The sequence below is a fragment of the Melanotaenia boesemani genome, chromosome 11 (genome assembly GCF_017639745.1).
Source record: "Melanotaenia boesemani isolate fMelBoe1 chromosome 11, fMelBoe1.pri, whole genome shotgun sequence".
Taxonomy (NCBI): domain Eukaryota; kingdom Metazoa; phylum Chordata; class Actinopteri; order Atheriniformes; family Melanotaeniidae; genus Melanotaenia; species Melanotaenia boesemani.
This window is the reverse complement of record NC_055692.1, coordinates 25,705,141-25,726,247: the sequence shown is the minus strand read 5'-3', so window position 1 is coordinate 25,726,247 and position 21,107 is coordinate 25,705,141. Positions and strand designations below refer to the sequence as shown.

At 41.5% G+C, this 21,107-nt stretch overlaps 1 protein-coding gene across 1 annotated transcript in view; it reads left to right on the top strand.

Annotated features, from left to right (window-relative positions):
• hmcn2 (hemicentin 2) overlaps nt 1-21,107 on the top strand; it is a 41,655-nt gene that overhangs the window by 10,637 nt on the left and 9,911 nt on the right. Inside the window, exons 12-53 of the mRNA XM_042000355.1 lie at nt 262-403; nt 625-752; nt 1,281-1,394; nt 1,470-1,628; nt 1,723-1,917; nt 2,913-3,008; nt 3,152-3,279; nt 3,375-3,519; nt 4,239-4,351; nt 5,594-5,753; nt 5,901-6,060; nt 7,962-8,089; nt 8,257-8,508; nt 9,617-9,700; nt 11,430-11,621; nt 11,714-11,844; nt 11,970-12,114; nt 12,301-12,427; nt 12,515-12,672; nt 13,025-13,303; nt 13,386-13,528; nt 13,915-14,065; nt 14,239-14,457; nt 14,574-14,687; nt 14,785-14,972; nt 15,070-15,166; nt 15,276-15,437; nt 15,555-15,668; nt 15,858-16,054; nt 16,302-16,383; nt 16,479-16,610; nt 16,700-16,843; nt 16,945-17,104; nt 17,568-17,692; nt 17,782-17,965; nt 18,059-18,156; nt 18,250-18,528; nt 18,624-18,814; nt 19,093-19,174; nt 19,865-20,001; nt 20,091-20,232; nt 20,938-21,082. Coding sequence (XP_041856289.1) covers nt 262-403; nt 625-752; nt 1,281-1,394; nt 1,470-1,628; nt 1,723-1,917; nt 2,913-3,008; nt 3,152-3,279; nt 3,375-3,519; nt 4,239-4,351; nt 5,594-5,753; nt 5,901-6,060; nt 7,962-8,089; nt 8,257-8,508; nt 9,617-9,700; nt 11,430-11,621; nt 11,714-11,844; nt 11,970-12,114; nt 12,301-12,427; nt 12,515-12,672; nt 13,025-13,303; nt 13,386-13,528; nt 13,915-14,065; nt 14,239-14,457; nt 14,574-14,687; nt 14,785-14,972; nt 15,070-15,166; nt 15,276-15,437; nt 15,555-15,668; nt 15,858-16,054; nt 16,302-16,383; nt 16,479-16,610; nt 16,700-16,843; nt 16,945-17,104; nt 17,568-17,692; nt 17,782-17,965; nt 18,059-18,156; nt 18,250-18,528; nt 18,624-18,814; nt 19,093-19,174; nt 19,865-20,001; nt 20,091-20,232; nt 20,938-21,082 — 6,322 coding nt within the window. The remainder of the gene's footprint in view (nt 1-261; nt 404-624; nt 753-1,280; nt 1,395-1,469; nt 1,629-1,722; nt 1,918-2,912; nt 3,009-3,151; nt 3,280-3,374; nt 3,520-4,238; nt 4,352-5,593; nt 5,754-5,900; nt 6,061-7,961; nt 8,090-8,256; nt 8,509-9,616; nt 9,701-11,429; nt 11,622-11,713; nt 11,845-11,969; nt 12,115-12,300; nt 12,428-12,514; nt 12,673-13,024; nt 13,304-13,385; nt 13,529-13,914; nt 14,066-14,238; nt 14,458-14,573; nt 14,688-14,784; nt 14,973-15,069; nt 15,167-15,275; nt 15,438-15,554; nt 15,669-15,857; nt 16,055-16,301; nt 16,384-16,478; nt 16,611-16,699; nt 16,844-16,944; nt 17,105-17,567; nt 17,693-17,781; nt 17,966-18,058; nt 18,157-18,249; nt 18,529-18,623; nt 18,815-19,092; nt 19,175-19,864; nt 20,002-20,090; nt 20,233-20,937; nt 21,083-21,107) is intronic.

Below are 21,107 nucleotides of genomic sequence, written 5' to 3'. Positions count from 1 at the left end.
AGCTAAATAAAAAGCTTGATGAAAAGCGGGCTTCTATTGTGGGCATGTTTTCAGATGTGTGTAATGAGTTTCAAAAACAAGCAAATAAAGGTGAAGCTTGTCCTCACCAAGTCATGATGTCAGACATTAGGTGTTCGGTAATTACATTAGCTTTACTGTTGTTAATCTTATGATAAGGACGCTGTAAATGACATCATGCAAACCTGACAAGGCCCTGAGTCATCATCAGCTTTTTCTGCTTGTGTGTGACTCCAAATGCAGAGGCTCCTTCTGTAGTAGTTCACCCCCAGACCCAGGCGTTTTCCCAAGGGGATGAGATCCGCTTGGTCTGCTCGGCGTCCGGCTCCCCCCCTCCCCAGCTCTTCTGGAGCCATGGAAACATGTTCCTAACTAATCGGCTGAGGTAAGGAAACTCTCAGCCCACTCAGCACCTCCGGCACAGAGGAGTCAAGAGAAACATTTCATTCCCTGCTTACTATAGGTACAGCTGCCAAGTCTTGTTTGTGGCTTTTGAAAGTTAAAGCTTTCTTAACAATAGTAGAAGGATTTAGTAATGAATTCTACATCTGCACATGTAATCTTACAGTGTCAAGAAACATGACTTTTGCTGACTGTATGATGCAGGTTGAGTCTAAACCAGCAAGGGGTTTTGACCATTAGAGGGGCTCTCCCAGAAGATGCTGGGAACTACACTTGTCTGGCAACCAATGAGGCTGGCGCTGCCTCTCAGTCGGTGTTGCTAACTTATGCAGGTCAGAAATCTTTCTTTAATCACTTGGGGGATTTGTTTTTTTTATTTTTTATCAGTCTATAAATAAAATGTGTGTGTCTAGTTTTGAGTGGAGCTCAAAACTAATACTTTTCAGCATCACAAGATGAGGCATTTCTCATGTTTTGCAAGTGCTGACATTTGTAGTCCTTAAGTTTCAGTAAGAGCTGTCAGTCAGTACTCAGCAGAAACCTTAAAACTGATGGACTATGGCAGCCTCTTCCTGTGGCGAGCTGGTATGAAGCACACTTTTGCCTCTGAATGTCATTTTTAACAACACTGACCTGTCAAATCAATGACAGGCATGTAAGAAAGATAATCTAATCCATTCAGCTCATCTGTCAGTGAGTGAAATTTAAGCTTTGTTTTGTTTTGTTTACATTTTGACTCAAGTCTTTTTTCTTGCTTTTTGTTGGATTAAGCCACCATTACATTACCGGTTTCATACCTATTGTTGTTGTGCCGTATCAAAAATAAACATTTTGCTATAATCTTTACTTCTTTCCTTCAGAGGTGCCAAAAATAACAGTGGCACAGCAGGTGGTTTTAGTATCTGTTGGTGGTGATGCAACTCTGGAGTGTCGAGCGACAGGTGTTCCTCCTCCCCTTGTCCACTGGTTCAAAGGTAAAATAAGGACAGAAGCACATTTTTGAGTTGTCTTTTTGGAGGCCAGCAGTCTAACTTTGTTTGTGTTTCCAGGTGAGCTTGAGGTTGGCTCTGCTCCATTTGTAGAGCAGGATGTGCACCGCGGGACTTTGCACATTCGGGGGGTTCAGGAGGTCGACGCCGGTCAGTATAGTTGTGTGGCGAGCAGCTCTGCTGGAACTTCCACTGGCATTGTCAATCTTGAGGTTGGAGGTGAGACCACATTTCAGTGTTCCACATAAAACTTATTTTCCTTTCAAATCTATTCAAAGGAAAAATTATTTTGTACCACTAAAACCTTTAACAGCGGGCCCATTGTTCACTGAGGCACCAACTGATGTGACTGCCAACGTTGGAGAGAACATCACCCTCCCCTGCATTGCCCGCGGTTTCCCGCAGCCCACAGTGACCTGGCGCAGACAAGACGGCAGGAAGATTCTTGCAAGGACAGACAGCCACAGCAGAACAATGCAGATGGAGAATGGAGCTCTTCTAATTCATAGTAAGTCATAGATGAAGCACAAACACACACCACACAGCACAGTTCGGTGCTGTCTAATAAAGCTTCATGGTTTACTTACACTGACTGGCAAGATTCAGACTTTCAAAGCAAGTATTTATAGAAGAGGTGCAGTCTTTCATATCAGATTCAGCTAACATTTTCTTAAGACATGGAAGCAACAGCGTGTTATGGCATGTCAGAGAATTACTGTATCCAAATACCTCTCTGAAGAATCCATCTTACATAAAGCACAACTTATTATCTGTAAATACTTTGTCTTAAATGTCTTTCATTCTGAAAGAGTCTGTATTGTATGTTAGAGTATGTCTTATTTTGTGAGACTCGTCATCAGGGCAAAAGGGCAATGCTTAGTGACCTCTCAGCCTGAAATAAATCTAATATTGCCCACTGTTTTCTTTTGTGCTCCTGAAACTAAATATTTATGGTGTGAAATATAATACTAAACAGGACTGAACATTTTTGCATGGGCTACTTAGGTAACTTTTCCCATTTATTGCTGCTGTCTGACCTAATTAGCTCAGTCTGTTGCAGATGGCTTTAGTTTTTACCTGCCATTTTTTTTTAATAAGAAAATGTCTCTGGATATATTGTGAAACACACAAATCCACAAACCCTTACTATCCTGCTCCTCATGTTTGGACTTTAATGCTTTATGTCTTGTCATTGCCTATTATAACACTGGCCTGACTGGCTTGACATAAAAATTGAATTATAGATTGATCTTCTCATGTAATCTCCAGAGAATTCACTGAGTGGGACTTGTGTGTCAGCCAGCTAGCAGCTGAGCAAACCTATTAATCCTGTTATTTTCTATTTTTAACTGGTAATTACGGGGCAGACAAACCAGTAAAACCACTAGTTATTAAGCTGTGGTCTTAACTGCTATTAGACTGAATATGTCACATAAACTTTTTTATTTCTTGGTGTGATCGCAGAGATGTAATGTGTTTTGGCTGACATGTGTTTGGCTGTAGGTGTCTGGCTGGATGATGAAGGGCTATACATCTGCGAGGCCAGGAACCAATTTGGGAGCATCAAAACTGAGGCCAGAGTTAGTGTCACTGGACTGGGTAGGCCTGTTGGCTCTTTTTGTGATCCCATACATTTTATGTGTTTTAGAAAGAATAATACCATCTTCAAAGTCAGATGTAGCCCTAAAATACTTTCACATTTTCTCTTGGTAAGTTTGTCTTCACATTTTCTTGTCTTGCAGAACCTCCAGTCTTGGCCCAAGCTCCCCCAGTGATCACCTCTGGCACCGGTCTGTCCCTTAGCATCCCTTGCATGCTGTTGGATGGAATACCTCTTCCAGAGAGACACTGGTCCCATAACGGGAAACCTGTAAGCCTGGTTGACATTAAATGCTGTAGATCTGTCACATACATCAAATATGTGATCCATTTTCAGAGGAGTATTTTTTTTTGTTGTTTGGACAGGTTCAGGTGAGTAGGAGGATGTTTCTGAGGAGTGATGGCAGTTTGTACATTGAAAGAACCATCGCAGAAGACAGTGGAACATATGTCTGCACTGCAGTGAATGCAGCTGGCTCCACAAGCATCACAATAAGCCTGGAGGTCCACGGTAGGAGATTAATGAAGTACTGAGGGGTTTGGAAAATTTTCTCACTTTTTTGCCAAGAGTTACATGAAAAGAACTAAAATCACCCTGTGAAGCTTTGTCCAGCAGAATTAGTTGGTAATGAGTAAATAAATGTAGAGGATAACCCCTAAAATCGACTATTATGGCTTAAATTTCATATTAATATTAAGGCTGTTTTGCTAAGCTTACTCTGTGCAGGACCATCACAATGCGCCACACACTGTACACAATAATTAACCAGGATAGCTGTTTCCTACTACGCTAATAAGCTATCATCTCCCTGTTCTAGCTTAATACTTCATGTGTGGTAATAAAACTGGTTTCAATGTTTAATCTAGTTTGCAGCAAGAAGGTCCATCATTTGTATGTGACAAAGAATCTCTATAAGCTGTTGAATACTGAACATTGGAATATGAATTGGACAGTGAGGCCAGCAAAATGTGCTGACTCAGCATGGATAACAGCATTATGCTGATGACTTGAACACCTGCTGTCATCACAGCTATTGGGTTCATTTATTGCATGCTTTGATGTATGGGGTGATTACATTCGCAAGCAAATAATGACAGACAGGCCAGATTAAAGTTCATCATCAGCTTGTAATGAAGACATGCTTCAAATGCCCATACTGCTGGCCGGCTGTGGCTGGTTTCTTCACGGTCAATCTGACAGCTGTTTTTTATGGCCTGCTTCCTTCACAGTGCCCCCAGAGATTAATGCTGGTCCATACCACTACATAACCAACGAGGGAGTAGCCATCACACTGTCATGTGAGGCCAGTGGAGTTCCCAAGCCAGAAGTTGTCTGGTCCAAGGTAGGAAGTCATACACATAACACAATTTTACTTTATCTGAGTGTTTGCTGTTTTTGCATCCCATAAGCTCATGCATGTCTAACTTTGGAAATAGGTGTTGAAATAATGGTTTTAATAAGGCTGCAACAGTCAAACAACAGCAAACATCAGCTGATGAGAGATGGCAGCATCAGGATCTGAACACTTGTATCATTATAGTGATAAAACAATGGTAATATAAGTCAAATTCTTCAATAATGCATTATTTTGAAATTCATTGATTTAATTGTTTCACTCATGCCACTAATGAATTAAATACCTTAGAGATTAGTTTTTTTGGGCTGGCATCTTACTTGATACAAAAAAGTGTTAGTAATTAAAGCTACCTTTACATAAGCCTTACCAAATACAATTATTTATTTATTATTTTCTCTAAGACAAATTAGGTTATTTTCTCTGGTCTTTCATCTAAATGAAAACACTCTAAAATCAGTAATTATTTGTGCTGCAATCAAGCTTAGATCAACTTGAACAGGGAGGATGTAGCCATGGCAACTTTACCATATTACTTCATGACTGTGAGAAATCACTCAGTATTTTATTGTACCCTAGTACAAAACCTGAAACTGAAACTGTTCAGTGCTTTATAATCCGCATGATGTATTCACCCTGAATGCAAAATATGAACTTTATTATCTGACGTTATTATCACAACATACAGACACTTCCTTTGACATGAACAACAATATAATTGATCAGTGAAATGGCTTTTTACAAGCCGTTGTTATCCCATTGGATTGTTTGTGGAAATGTACAGAATGGATTTGGCAGCTGCATTAAAATGGGTGACTTGATTTTTTTCTATTAAGAGTAAACCAGACAAAGACAACAGAACATGCAACCTACATATTACTGTTTATGGTCTGCTTCCTACTGTTCCTGAATTAAATCAGATCTCTGTGCTTGCTTTTTCTGCCCAACATTTCCAGAGTGGTCCTCTCAAGTCGAACAAATTTATTTTCTTGTCAGATAAAAGTGAATCTGTAAAAGTAATTTTATGTTCAAAGCAAGTGCTTGCCCAGCAGGCTGCATTGTTGTGTGTGGATATTGCAGATAGAGAGCGGGGGGTGGGGGGGCTTTGTAATTACATTAGACATCAAAGACTCAGTTGTAAACCTCAAACCAAGCTTGGTGTAACTTCACTGCAGTGCAGCTGGTTTTTATACTACATTCTCTCTGGTCTCACGCCGTCCATTCTACCAGGGGAGGCAGCCTCTGTCCAGGGACGGCTCATCTCTTCAGACTAACTCTGATGGATACCTCCAGATTCTCAATCCTACTGCTGATGATGCAGGCATCTACATCTGCACTGCCACTAGTCCTGTGGGCTACGCTAGCCGAGAAATCCAGCTTAGTATTAACAGTAAGTCAAATCAACCGTCAACAGGCTCTAAACATGGCACTTTCTAGAGTAATGCCTCAGTCTACAAATGGTATTCATAACAAATTAGCTTTTTAAAGCATGCATTTGTGTATGTGTTTTTTCACAACTTTTTTGTCTCTTCTCAAGCCATGCCAAAGATAATGGGCGTAAATGGTCATGACAACACAGTAGACATGGTTGCAGAGGTGGGGACAGAGGTTGTTCTCCCCTGTGAGGCCCTGGGAAATCCTTCTCCACTAGTCACATGGAGCCGAAATGGGTATCCCATCCCCCCCGTAACAGCTGGGTAAGAGGAAGTCTTAGCTTCCATATTACTTTCCATACTGCTGACTAAACTAGCATCTCACTCAAGTTTTACAACAGACTCTGGCAGAGGCGGACTGCCATTCAACGCTCTGCTGCTTATGTTTGGAGTTAATATGGTGATGCCCTTTGAAGGGCAGCTAGACAGATCCAAACCTCACCCACCAGCTAAACTGAGGAGGAACATCTGGTCCCACATGGCCTGATTCCATACTTTCATGTGTGGTCACTCTAAGTGCAGACAGATTTGCTGACACATAGACATAGACACATATTGGATAGATGACAGACAAACGCATGGCCAGACACCAGACAGACTGGTTTACGGTGGACAGGCGAATGACAGGCGAGTTGAAAGCTATGGTGACTCAGATGCTGTATGAGTTGCGTGGGGCCAAAAATAAGGAAAGAGTGGGGGCGGAGTGGAGGATGCCAGGAAGAGGGGAGGAATATGAACTGACAAAAAAAGAGATACAAGCTGTGTCTGCCTGATGTTCAGATTCCCTGGAGTGTTACAGCAGTAAAACAACATGCTGACTCTTTACTAGTCCTTTCTGATGAGAATAACACATCTCTGCGAACAACCCCCACATCCTATGCTTTTCTTATGCTGGACCAGTGGAAACAGGGCATGTAAAGCAAGATTCATTCTCTCCAGCTACACTCTGTGGGTCAGAGGAAATGACCAGGGGGTGCTGATTGGTGAAATAATTTGCAACAGTCAGATTTCTTTCATGGACATGTATTGAGCTTTGCTACACTAGGGTTAGTGAAGACACAAAGACATTCGACATTGGGTCAGTGGATGTGTTCGTTTTCCACCTAATCCTGATGAGACCAATTTCTCTCAGTTAGTCTTTGTGCCAGACTGTGTACACAGATGTCTTGACACCAGTGTGGGGAGTGATGGATGAGCGAGAGGGGTGGCTCAAGTCTTGAATGTCTGAGTGCTGCTGAGCAGCAGTGCTGCAGTCTGAGCACCGACTGACCAGTGCAGAGGTTGTCATTTGGTTCTAACGTTGGATGCTGCTGTCTCTCCTAAGGCTTTTTGAGGAGGTGGGGAGTGATATTACACCATATGGGGAGCAGAAATAGAGACTTCCTTGTGCTCTCAGCACGTTTCCACTTACATGAACATGTTATTGTTATAATTCAGTTGCCTAGCAGGGACACTTATCGGAGATAAATCACAGAGGTGTGTTTACTTTTCTGTACATATTGGTTTTATACAACTGCATAGATCTGGTGCAGTTCATGCTATCTCATACTCTGCCAACATTGCTGACCTACATGCAACTTCTTTAACCTAGATTTTATTGCTGCTGTTGTTTTTGCTACAAAGCATGTTTTTTCGGTAGAGTTTAGTGTATGTGATTGCCACCATCTGTCCACTTGTTTGTCTGTGACAAACATCAATAAAACGAATAGCTGGTTCTGCATAAACTTTGCTTTCCACATGGTTGTTTTCAGCAGGACTCGGCATTGATAAAGGAGACCAGCATGACCTTGCATTCCAGTCCCTCAACTAAGTCAACCTTTTGATTTTCAAATTGTGTCTATTTCCTTGGTAATGATCATAAAGCAGCTGCTGCACAAGTTACTGTTCCCAACAGGAACTGCATTGATCTTTTTTAGTCCTTGACCTTTCTCATTGTGATTTCATAAGGTGACTTTGAAGTACTTTAAATATAATACAATACTGGAATAAAAACCAGCTGATCTTTTCAGATATTTTACTGTTCATGTGCTCAGATTGACCTGCTCCTAAATGTGAAAGGAGAAAAATGCATCATAACAAGGGAAAATAATCTCAGATGAAGTGGCTGTAGAGCCACAGTGACTAAAAGTGTTTTTATGCATTTATTTGCTTGTACCACTCCTTAGGTTCACAGTTTTGCCTTCAGGCTCTCTGAGGATCACTGATGTGCACCTGATTGATAGTAAACTGTACACCTGCACTGCAGAAAACCCAGCAGGCAATGTGTCTCTAAGCTACAATTTACACATTCAAGGTAATTCTGAAGGGCTTCATTTGTAAGTTGAACCTTTATGATGCTTAAAGCTTGTTTTGTTTTTTTTCCCCAAATTTTGTGTCATTGGTGCACTTCATGCAAATACACTACCTAATCTAAATAAATAGGGTTGTAACTGAATTAACTATATTCTTTTCTGTTTTCAGTTAAGCCCAGGATTCAATCTGCACCCTCCCTCCTAAAAGCCCTGCTTGGCCAAACAGTGACTCTGCCTTGTGTCGTTCAGGGTGAGCCGAGCCCTGAGATCAGTTGGTTTCATAATGGACAGCCTGTTGGTGTAAAGAACGTTGCACCCCTGCAGATCCAGCAGGTCAGCCTCGCTGACCAGGGCACTTACCAATGTGTGGCCAAGAATGATGCCGGACATGCGACTTTGGAAATCAAGCTTGAAATTCTTGGTAAATATCACAAATATAAGTCTTCAGACCCCATTTGAGAAAAAAAATAGCTAAACGTTGCAAATCTTATTTCAGCAATATGGATCGTCAGGGCCTTATTTTAATCTGTCCCAGCTTTTTGATGTGTGTTCTCTTGAAGTGCATTAGTTTTATATGCTGCAGGGAGACAAGTGACTAATATGAGGGAGGTAGTTTGTTAAAGTGCTCTAAAAAGCACAATTAAGGAGCAAGTAAAAAGCTGTCTGCCATAAAGTGACAATGAGATCTAATATAATTTATAAGTGAAATAACAATGCACATTTTCCAGTCAGCTTTTGCTGGAAGTAAAGCTCGTGTACATGGTTCTGGATCAAAGATGTACTTTTCAAACCTATTAAACTTAAATAACACTTGTGTGAGAAGACAATTTGTATCCTAAGCTGTCCTTTCCGCCTTTATCAGCTTGCATAAGTTTACAGAAGTTGCAATATCAATCCTTGTTGTCATCAGACATGGGGAGCCACAGGGACTTATTCTCAGCCTATTAGTTACTACATTAAACATAGATATTGTAAAGGGTCATTCATTTTTTATGTCCCCTGTTCCTCTCCAACTCAGGCTCATATTCACCTTCAGTCCATCTTTGATTTGTCACAACATGTCTGATAAATCATTAACTTGTTTCAAACAAATACAAGTACTCCATGTGTTTGTATCAAATTTGGCCTGACTAGAATGTACCTTTTAAACGGACTGAGCTGAAAACTTAGTTCAAGCTGGATTTATTCATTTTCCGTGATGATTTCTGGAAACTATCATCCATTTTTTTCCTTCTTTATTTTTTCGTCTTTATTTTTTTCAGCAACCATTGTGATTACATGTATTGGTTCTTTTTGCCAATTCATAGCACTAGAGGGTTGCTTTGACTTAAGATGTGTCCTGGCTGTGTGGTAACCGGATTATTCATTGATTTTGGGTCTGTCATGAAAAATAAATAAGAGATAAATTCTTGCTGACTTATTTTCATACACTGAAACTGATATGGATAATGGATAATAAGGGCAAATTTCACTTATTAGTTGCCCTTGCACTTTGAACTAACATTTAACATGTCCTTTTCTGCTCATAGAGGCTCCGAACTTTGCAGAACCTGGAGATACCATCATGGAGAAAGTAGCAAACAGCAAGGTCATCATCCCTTGCCGTGCTGAAGGTATGACATGATTCATAGATGAGCTAGGCTGAAAAGGTTCAATTAACAGGGTGTGGATGAATATTTTACAGCCTACAATTGACACCCCTTCTTTTATGCATGTTTTTATGATGTACCCCCCCCCTACCCTTGCCCCCTCAAAAAAAAAAAAAAAAAAAGCAAAAAAAAAAAAAAAAATGTTGTTTAAATATGTAATATTAATGTGTAGTTTTGCTCCATCATTGGGATGTTACACAGTCATGGTCCAGCATGGTGACAGTGTCTTTTTTTTTTTTGGAAGTTACAGCAGCTTGTTGTTGCAGCACCCAGAGACAAGCAGCTGTCTCCATATTCCAACATCCCTCTTGTAACATTGTAGCATTCTGGGAAACTACTGTTGAATCAAAAAAAAGTCCTGGTGTGGGTCTGTGGATGCACTGATGGGTACTTATTCTCTGACAGCACCTGCAAAAAGGTATTGTTTGTGTGGAACTGTGCCATGGAAACCAGCATGGTGAGCGAAGGTGATGACTGTATCTAATGTTGAGCAACAGCTGCAACATAGGTCGGCCTGCTGCCTCAGTGAGCCACATCTGCTTTCCTCAGCGTCATGGCCTGCTGGGAGAGGAATCCTAATTACAGGCTGCTGCTGGCAGATAAAGGACAGAGATGTCTGAGCTCCACTGTAAAGCAGGGGAGGAGGAGGATGAAGCCACACTAGCCCTCCTTCTATGCAGACCATGCAGGCACCATGCTTCATAGTGCTCATACAGAAATTCTTGACACTCTTGACACTGTAGAGAGGCAGTAAGAAGCAGGCAACAAGGATCCTCTTATTCTCTTGACATTTATCTGAATGTGGGAGTAAGTCTTTGCCAGAAGGATATTGTTAATACACCAATAAGCACATATCATTTAATAGAAATAATTATTGAAGAAACACATGGAAGACATAATCTCTTACTAAGCAAAAAAAAAGTCTTTTAATGAGATCTAAAACACAACATCTGTATGCATTTCCTGGCAGCAATGAGATAATATATTTGCTTCAGAGTTTTTTAACTGTAAACATGTGTTCAGAGAAGCAACAAGCAATAGCATCACCTATGCCTCTCCTGGTTTCCTGTGGTTAGCATCCCATGGACTTGGAAATGTGCTGCAATTGATTTCCCATCCCACCTACAATGTTTGTTTGTAGCAGCTCTTTGGGCAACAGAAGTGTGTTTTCCTCCAGCGTCATATTGACTCACACCATGCGTTGGGTGCAAAATCTTTCACATTTCCCCATTCCACCTTCCTCCTGTTGACCATTTTCATCTCTTTTCCACTCAGTAATCCACAGAGCACATCTGTTTTAGGCTTCTGTGTGAAGGCGCCAGTGCCTTTGAACAGCTTGTTCCACAGATCCTATTCTTAAAGCTCAAGACTCTCATTTTGGTGTTTGGTAATAAATCTTAAGGCCTGTGTCTTAAATATTACATATCATGTAGCTCCAGTACACAGTTTTTCTTTTTTATGTGACTCTGACCTTGGATATGCCTGCAGGATACAAGGACACCATTTTGGCACAATCTTCTCTGTTGTCCCTGCCGATATCTGAAGAGGTGGCATTTTCTAGTCTGGGCTGCTTGCCCAATTAGTTCTCCTGTAGAGAAGCAGAGAGATGAAAGTAACTTTTCTTTTTGTCAGGCATAGCAAGTAAAGCTTATATTCTCCATACAAAGAATCCTTTTTTTTGTCCTATCTGCAGGTTCACCTCGTCCCAAAGTACGCTGGTTCAAAAATGGCCTTGAGATATACCCCGAACACTCCGAGTTTTCTGTGGCGAGGGATGGAGCTCTTGTAATTAGCACAGCTTCTGCCAGCCACAGTGGGGACTTCAAGTGTGTGGCAACCAATGAGGCAGGCTCTGTAGAGAGAAAGACTAGGCTTAAAGTAAATGGTAAGAATTTGTTTACGGCTTCTTCTTGCTCTATGAACAACTAAAATTTTGCATGGAGTAACATGAATCCCTTTCCTTTTGCACTGTTGCAGTTCCTCCAGAGATCCAGGATGATGGCCAGCAGCTGAACCTCACCGTCACCTTGAAGCAGCCTCTCACTTTGGGATGTGATGCCTTTGGAATTCCCTCTCCATCAATAACCTGGACTAAAGATGGTCACCCTGTGAGTGTATCACCTGTGTCATTTTGATCTCTAGCTGTACAATGTCATGGCTATTATTTCAATAACAGAAAAAAATAAAACAAAACAAAACAATGATTTTTTGAGATGGTACATGTTATGTCCAGGTGGACAGCCCTGGGGTGTATCTTCAGAATGGAAATAGGCTGCTCAGAATCTACAGAGTTCAACCTGAACATGCAGGACAATTTGCCTGTGCAGCTCAAAACTCAGCTGGAGAGGCTCGGAGAGAGTACAACATAGTGGTGCAAGGTGAGCTCATAAAGACATTCACACTCACATTTCAGCTATAAGAAAACTGCTTGATATAACGTTGCCATTTACTTGCTGATGTAATCGGTAAAATCTTTTATGTACATTAGTGATTTAAAATTTAAAATCATTAAGCATTTTAAGCAATTTTCTAACCTAATCAGTGGGTATCTGATGGTTTTCCAGCTCCACCAGTCATTTCAGGAACATCTCGACTGCAGGAGTTAACTGCAGTGCAGGGCCAGGAAGTGGAGTTCCAGTGTCAAGTTAGTGGAAGGCCAGCGCCGAGAGTGGAATGGAGTCACGATGGAGAGTAGGACAAATTACTGATGTGACATACAGCACTGTATTGTATAGTCACTGTATTGATCAAATCATCCATTTATCCCTTTTTCTCCAGAGTCCTTTCCCGTAAAGGAGACCCTCATGTGGAGTTTTTAGAAGATGGTCAGGTCGTGAAAGTGAAATCCGTACGACTAAGGGACCAGGGGCTTTACCAGTGTCTGGCCAGGAACAGCGCAGGAACTCAGATGCGCCAGTTCAGGCTCACAGTACAAGGTGCCAGCGTTCTGCCGACTGAAGCACATCCAATACACTTCCAGCTGCTGAGGATGAAATTAGTCTTATAGGTTTTATTTATTTTAAAAATATTAAAAGAAATCAAACAAGGAAGGAAAAAAAGTATCCAGGCATTGATTTCTTCTCTTACCTGCTTTATTATAAATACCCCCAGGCTCAGGGGATTTCCATCACCTTAAGAGCATGTGCTATATCGGCTTTGCTATATGCTATATTGTAGAGTGTAAGTGTGCATTTCCAATATGTAACTGTTTAGAGGGTCTCCTAGAGAAAACAGGCCACTCAGTTGCAACGGGCTGTTAAATATTAAGTTATTTTCCTTTTTCTCTAGCTCCCCCCACCATCAAGGGGGTGAATGACATCTCAGAGGTGTCAGTGGTACTAGGCTTCCCCACAGTCCTTCCTTGTGATGCTGAGGGCTCACCTACACCCAGTATCACATGGCTAAAGGACAATCAGCCCATCGTGTCCACTCCCCAGCTGACGTACACCCGCGGTGGGCAGGCTCTCAGACTGGGCTCAGCACGGGGAGACAGCAGTGGCCTCTATACCTGCAGAGCCACAAATCCAGCTGGTACAGCGATCAAGCGCTATTCTCTCATCGTCCTGGGTTAGTCACAACTATATCATAAACAGGTAATCATGCTAGAGGAAAATGTTTTAATGTTTCCCTGTTTTCTGTTTCTTATCAGTCCCACCACAGATAGAAGGGGACTCTTCATCTGTCACACTTGCTGGTCAGGAACAGAAAGTGAGGATAAATGGAAGTCTGACTCTGTCCTGTTTGGCCAAAGGTTTCCCTGAGCCCAAAGTTAACTGGTTCAAAGACGGCCAGGTTGGTGTGTCATCCTTATAATTAGTACAAACTTCAACTGTGATTGTGATGGAACAAAGTCTAAACTCTATCAGCCTCTACTGGCAGCCAGCATGAATTACAACATTGACTCTTAGTTTTGCACAAGCCACCTCCTCACTCCTTGTTTACTCGTATATGCAAAGAGTACGCAAGGTAATTATAGCAGAGAAATATCAAAAAAGAATCCAGTTATTAAATGTCATGACTGTGACAGTTAGATACTTTTTGTTTTTTCCTAACGTCCAGCTTAATATTTTCATCCTTAGTATGTGAGTGTGCAACAAGTTTAAGTTGGTCTGAGGCTGATATTTGGTGGATGTATTTCACTAAGTCTTTAAAATCTGACATATTTTCTTTGTACCTAGTTGCTGAATGGAAACTCCCATGCTGGCATTCAGGAGAGGGGCCATATCCTCCACATAGAAAATGCTATGCTGTCTCATGAGGGACAGTACACCTGTGTGGTCACCAACTCTGCAGGAGAGGCCACAAGAGACTTTCATATCAAAATTCAAGGTGCGTTTAATTATTTCTGAGTGTCACACTTGGTTTTAAAACAAAACAAAACAAAATAAAAACAAAAGCAAACAAAATAAAACAACTTTGTTATTTATTTATTTTCTTATTTCTTTTAGTTACATTTTTCTAAATAAGTAGGAAGTGACACAATTCTGCCATTTTCTTGCTAGTTCCTCCAATCTTCCAGCGGGTGGCTAACAGGGAAGCAGCTTGGGGTCTAGGACATGAAGGTGATGATTACAATGAGGACATGGTAGAAAAGCGAGAGGTCGTCCTGGGGCATTCAGTCAGCCTGTCTTGTGAGAGTAATGCCATTCCCCCACCCAAACTCAGCTGGTACAAGGATGGTCGAAAACTCACCTCTGCTGATGGACTGGTGCTACTTCCAGGTCAGGGAAAACACCTTTATTTGTGATTTTTGATCTAGTGCATGGTTGTTTTGTATAAACAAGGTTTCATATTTATCAATAAAGCTGGTTTTATATGTTTGGTTTTATACTTTCAGGGGGACAGGTGCTTCAGATCCCCAGAGTACATCAGGAGGATACTGGAAAGTATACATGCCAGGCTGTTAATGAGGCAGGGGAGGACCACATGCATTTTGAACTGGAGATTCTTAGTAAGCATGCACATGTTTATGTTTATATATTAGTAAATGTTGTTGCAAAGTTAAATAAATGATACATAATAATTAATTTGGTTTCACCTGTCCTTAGTTCCTCCTGTTATTACGGGAGCATCAGAAGAGTTTATGGAAGAAATGGGGGCTGTTGTCAACAGCACTGTGATTCTGCACTGTGATGTGACTGGACATCCAGCTCCAGTCATCTCCTGGCTGAGAGATGGGCAGCCAGTGCACACAGATTCACAGCATCATGTCAGTGAGGACGGGACACAACTCCAGGTTAGTTGTTACACACACAAAGACCTTTACCTGAAAATAGCCAGATCCAACAGGGACATCTTGATCTGATGAATAACATTTATGTCTGAACCCTCAGATCCTCAGCGTCCAGGTTTCAGACATGGCTGGGTATTTGTGTGTAGCTGAGAATAAGGTTGGAACGGTGGAAAAGCTCTTCAGTCTGTCTGTGCAAGGTAATGATGACTTCAGTTTAATAATTTCTGTGTCTGTTTTCAGTTGTTCTCTAATGACTAGACACACTGACTCATGCTTTCTTCACATGCAACACGACTGTATTTACAGTGCCTCCTAAAATAAATGGGCCAAAGGAAGAGGAGGTTAGTGTAATTGAGGGACACATGGTGTCATTGCTGTGTGATGTCCAAGCATACCCTCCACCAGAAATCACATGGACCAGAGACGGGCAGGTGCTCCATTTCAGCGCTGGTATTCATATTCTACCAGGTCAGCTTCTGGTCATCTACAGTACCCATGTAATTCTTGCATCAGCAGCATTTCCACTCTAGAAATCTGATTCTGCCACTGGTATTACATTTTATATTTATAAATTTTGTATCATAGGCGGTCAGATGTTACAGTTGTCTCGGGCAACACTTGAAGATGCAGGGCAATATGTGTGCACAGCCAGCAACTCAGCAGGGCAGGACCAGAAGAGCATCCTCCTCAGCGTTTATGGTGAGCAAACACATGGTGGCCCATCTGCACAGTTCAGCTTCATATACAGATGATGCAATCTGAAAACACTGTCCATGCAAAAACAAGATGTTTATGTAAAACCAGCTGTGATTAAGGCCAGTTCAAGAGTGAGTCATACCAATTCTGAAGAGATCAGTCATTTCACTTTGTGTGTGTGTCAAACAACAGTTTTGCCCACCATGAAGCCTCGCCATGATGTCCAGTCAGACGTGGTGACCCCTCAGGTTGGCTCCTCAGTCATCTTGCAATGTGAAGCCCACGGGGTTCCTGAGCCAGAGGTTACATGGTACAAGAATGGGCTGCAACTGGCTGCAGGGAATGGACTGAAGATAGATCGTCACCAGCTGGAAATTATAGGGGTTCAGGTCAGGAAAAATTCATTACATCATACATGTGTCAGCCTGCAAACCAAACAAAATATTTATAATCAGTTTTAGTGTTTCTTAGCTGAGCTCATCACAAATGTTTGAATGTGTAAATGCTAACATATTTCATTTCTAGTACATACTGAATATGTCATATTACCTCAACAGAAAAACTTGCATGGGTAACAGTAGAAAATAGCCATACCTCCTGTATAGTATCTCACCACAGACATTCTTTGATTTTTAGACAACTGATGGTGGTACATACACCTGCAAAGTGTCAAATATAGCTGGACAGGTGGACAGGACATTTAGGCTGACAGTTCATGGTAAGAATACCTCCTGAGTGTTGGCAAGTTAATATTTTAAGCAATGAAAATAAGTTGTCAGCATGGTGGGATTCACATGCAGCTATATGCCACAGTTCCACCTGCACTGGATGGACCTTTGAGGGAGTCCATTAATTTCACCCTGGGCTCCCATGTGGCCCTGCTGTGTGAGGCATCAGGAGTACCTGTCCCCAGCATCGTCTGGCTTAAAGATGGGTCTCCTATTGGTAAGTGGAAGGCAGTGACGGGGGAAATTGTAAAAGTAAGGACTTCTCATGTGTGACAGCTAGAGTAAGAAGATGTTTTTGTTGCACAGAGAGCAGTCTGCAGTGGCAATGGGTCGTTCGGGGTAACAGGCTGGAACTGGGTCCTCTCAGTCTGGCTCATGCTGGAACATACACATGTGTGGCCAAGAACAGTGAGGGACAAACACAGAAAGACTACACACTCACTGTGCAAGGTAAAGGGTTTATGACTCATCCTATGAAGTATTTTTGTATATATCATACATGAGAGGAACTATTTAGGCGGCATTTAAGAGTAATCTTTTGTTAATCCTAGTATCGCCCACCATCCTGGGTTCTGACCAGCCATCTGATGTGGGTGCACCCATGGGAGAAGAACTGACCCTGGAGTGCAGAGCAAGTGGAATCCCCCAGCCCCGCCTCAGCTGGCTGAAAGATGGACTGTCTTTAGAGGGATCAGACACCCGTCACATCTCGTAAGTCATTCAGAAATCCCACTTCATAAACTCTGCTTAGTAATTGTTTCGATGATAAACTTAATTTTGCTTTTGAAAGCGTTGCAGTTTGTTTGACACGCAGTGTAAGAATTGGCCAACACTGTTTCATAGAGTGTGGGAAAATTACAATATTAATCATGGTAGAGGATAACAAGCTGGACAGAGGGATACGTGGAGAAACAAATGGTTTATTGCCTGTTGCCGGATTTCTTCATGAAGAATACCAAGAGCAGCTGTTTTACAGCTGTTCAAAAGCAGATATTGTCATTACAACTCTGTTCAGCCAAATTACACACATCACTCTGTGTTTGTGTTGTTTGTGTGTATGTGAGAAAGTCATAGGATAATGATGACGATAATGATGATGAGAAAATAATTCAGAGGTGGGTGGTTTAGAAAGGAAAAACTGATTTGAAAACAAAGTGTATTTGTAACCCTGCAGTGTGACCCCTGATGGCAGTACACTAACGTTACTGAGGCTGAGTCCTGAGGATTCTGGGACATACACTTGTTTGGCTGTCAGCTCAGCAGGCCGGGAAAGCAAAATCTACACCCTATTTGTTCTAGGTCAGTTTTAACTTTTTTTTCTTTTTTTTTTAAATTCTTGTTAGAGTTCAAGTTTATGAATTATTTAATGTCACTATGGTTTGCTACAGTTCCACCGTCTATCTCTGGCGAGACCACAGTCCCCAAAGAGGTGCAGGTCACTCAGAACAGTGTTGTGACATTAGAGTGCCAGGCAGAAGGAAACCCTCCACCTCAGATCAGCTGGCTAAAGAATGGGCGTCCATTGCTACTCTCCCCTCGAACACGCCTTCTCTCTGGTGACTCTTTGCTGAGGTCAGTTTAAATAACTACAGCATTTTTCTGAAAATAGATAGCATGTTCATAGCTGAAGTAATTTCTAAATGCTCTTGTGTTTGTAAAAACAAGGATTGCTCCTGTGCAGCTGTCTGATTCAGGGGTTTACACATGTGTGGCACGCAGTCGAGCTGGTCTTGCTGAGCTCAGCTATGATGTCCAAGTCCAAGGTACAATCAGTACATACTGCCAATGATTCTGCTTAGTGATGATGTGAAACATTATGGATCTAAGGATTTAATTCTGAGTTTTTTGTTCTGCAGTGCCCCCTGCTGTGGATCATGTTGAACCTGTGAAGCCAGTTACAGTCGTCCAAGGATCTTTGGTGACATTAACCTGTGAAGCGCGTGGCATTCCCCCTCCCACACTGACTTGGATGAAAGACGGTCAGCCACTGTCCCTTCATCGCAACCTGCTGCTGGATGGGCAGGAGACAAGGCTGCAGCTGCCAGATGTGGCTCCTTCAGATGCAGGCCTCTACAGCTGTGTGGCCAGCAACCAGGCTGGAAGCAGTACTCAGAGCTTCAACCTCACTGTGCTTGGTAGAGCAGCCCTTATATCTGATTGATGTCCTTCCCAAAGTCATGGTGTAAACTTATTGAAAAACTGAGCCAAAACATTTTGCCTCCTAAACCAGAACCTCCAAAGATAACTTCCTCCAGCGCTCCAGAAGAAATAACCACACCAGTAAACAGTCCGCTTGAGCTGGAGTGCTCTGCTGTAGGAGTCCCCCCTCCCACCCTCAGCTGGCTCAAGGATGGTCACCCCTTAGAGGGAACTGACATCATTCAGCAGGATGGACACTTTCTCCGGATCAGTAAACTTCAGGTATGTTAATTATGTCTCACATAGTCTGACAGTATTTTAATCTACTAAACTCCATCTGAGGAAATTGGAACTTGTTTAGGATTTTGGAAAGAAATTATGTAAAAGAAACAAAAAAATAATAATTAAAAAAATAAATAAATGCTAAAAAAAATGCACCAGAACACAAAGCATAAATGGCCATTGAAAGTCTGAATTTTGATCGCATCAGGCATTAATCCAAGCAAATACAGCACAGCTATGCAAAAACCACTCAAACTGATTAATGCCCTCTCTTTAAGGTTGAGGATGCAGGTCTATACACCTGCTTGGCCAGCAGCCTAGCAGGAGAAGATGGAAAAAACCACTGGGTCCGAGTCCAAGGTGAAACAAGCTGTTCTTACTAAATCTTCAACTTTGAGAAAATATATCAGGTTTACGCAAGACTTCTCAGCTACTTGCACCTGGAGCTTGATGGGTACAACTCTGTGCATATTCAGGAATAGAATTCTGTAAAAACAAACTTACACAGCATTTATTTTGTGTGCTGTTAAAGTGTGCACACAGTAGTATATACTGTATACACCATAAGGGAGCATACATGCGTATATTATGTGTTTTGATTTATGACATCGTTTTGATGAAATGTGCAGTTTCTTTTTATTTTACCTACTTTTTCATGCTGTAATAAAATTATGTGTCTATAGATGTAATGACTCTTAATGTTGTTCAGTCACGTAAAATAGCTAAGATCAATGCTATAAGTATATTTCCAAAGTCAAAGATATCCACATTCTTTGCATTAAAGCCAACATATCAGCTAACTCAAGACAGTGAATCATGTGCATCAGCAGATGTGCTTTTACAGTGCATAATCCTTTCTGAATGTTCCAGTCTGATTAGTATACCATACACCTATATCTCAATTAATTGTCTGACCTTTTGTCTCACCTTTTCACCGTACTTATGAGTTTCACAGGAGCTCTTTAACCACAGAGGGGTTGTTTTTTGTCACATGAATTTTTGTGGATACTTTGAGTGATTTACTAAAAACTATCACTGATTGTATTTTAGTCCCACCAACGCTGCTTGGCTCTGGTGATGTGAGGACATTGACTGTACCAGTTAATGGGCAACTAACCTTAGAGTGCCTGGCTGACAGTGACCCCCCTCCTAATATAGAGTGGTACAAAGATGAGGCCAAGCTGCAGGTATGGAGTTCAGTAAATAAATAAGTAAGCATGCAGTGAATTAATTGTCTCATACATTGCCCTTCTCTTTCCTCCTCTCATTACATCAGTTTGGAGGTCGTATCCAGCGGCTGGCAGGAGGGCAGTATTTGGAGATACAGGAAGTCAGGCCTGAGGACAGTGGCAAGTACAGCTGTGTGGTTACCAACATGGCAGGAAGCAGCAGTCTCTTCTTCACTGTAGAGATTCTCTGTAAGTCTACTCTAAGTAATTTGATTTTACAATACAATTAAGTATTTTTTTTTCCAAATATTTTAATATTCCCCAGTTCTATCTATTGAGGAACTTGATTTGAGGTAAGCTTGGAGTAATTAGTGTAGGTACTTTGTAGCAACAACAGAGAAAGCTATACGGAGGGGTTTTCATATGTACCTACATGAGGATGGAGCTATCATATTTTGACTGATAAAATGATATCCTGGTATTTGCAGCACAATTGTACATCTTTCACAACAACTTTATACCTTAAAGTTATTCTTCACCAGTCCATTGCAGGGTTCCATGTGCTGTACTTTTTTATGGACTATTTGCTCAGGGATATTAAATACTACTTCCTATCCTACATCTGACTGTCATACACTGACTTTTTAACCATCAACTGGACCAAAGTTTATTAAGTCTGGGAGGCTGGGTAAGTGATCAGATAAGAAATTTAGAGTGAGCTGTTAATTAACTTCCCTCTTATTCGTACTGATAAATTTTCATGTAAATTACACAGAGACTTTTCTTTGAACTGATGCGACAGTATTTAGTCGTGAGTCTGACACTTTACTGATACTTTAGGAATTACACAAAGTGAGTGTATTGCTAGATATTTCAAAATGTTTATAAACAAATGTTATCTGCTGAATCCAAAATTATTGCATAAATGATGTGGATTTGTTGCTTCATTTCCAGTGCCGCCAGTAATAAAGGAAAGCGGCTCTGTGGTGACTGTACATACTGGTCAGGATGCAGTTTTACCTTGTGAAGTTGAAGGCGACTCTTCGCCTGTGGTCATGTGGAGGAAAGATGGCTTCCCTGTGCCTAAAGATAGCATTAAGTATGTTGACCGAATTTAATGCAGA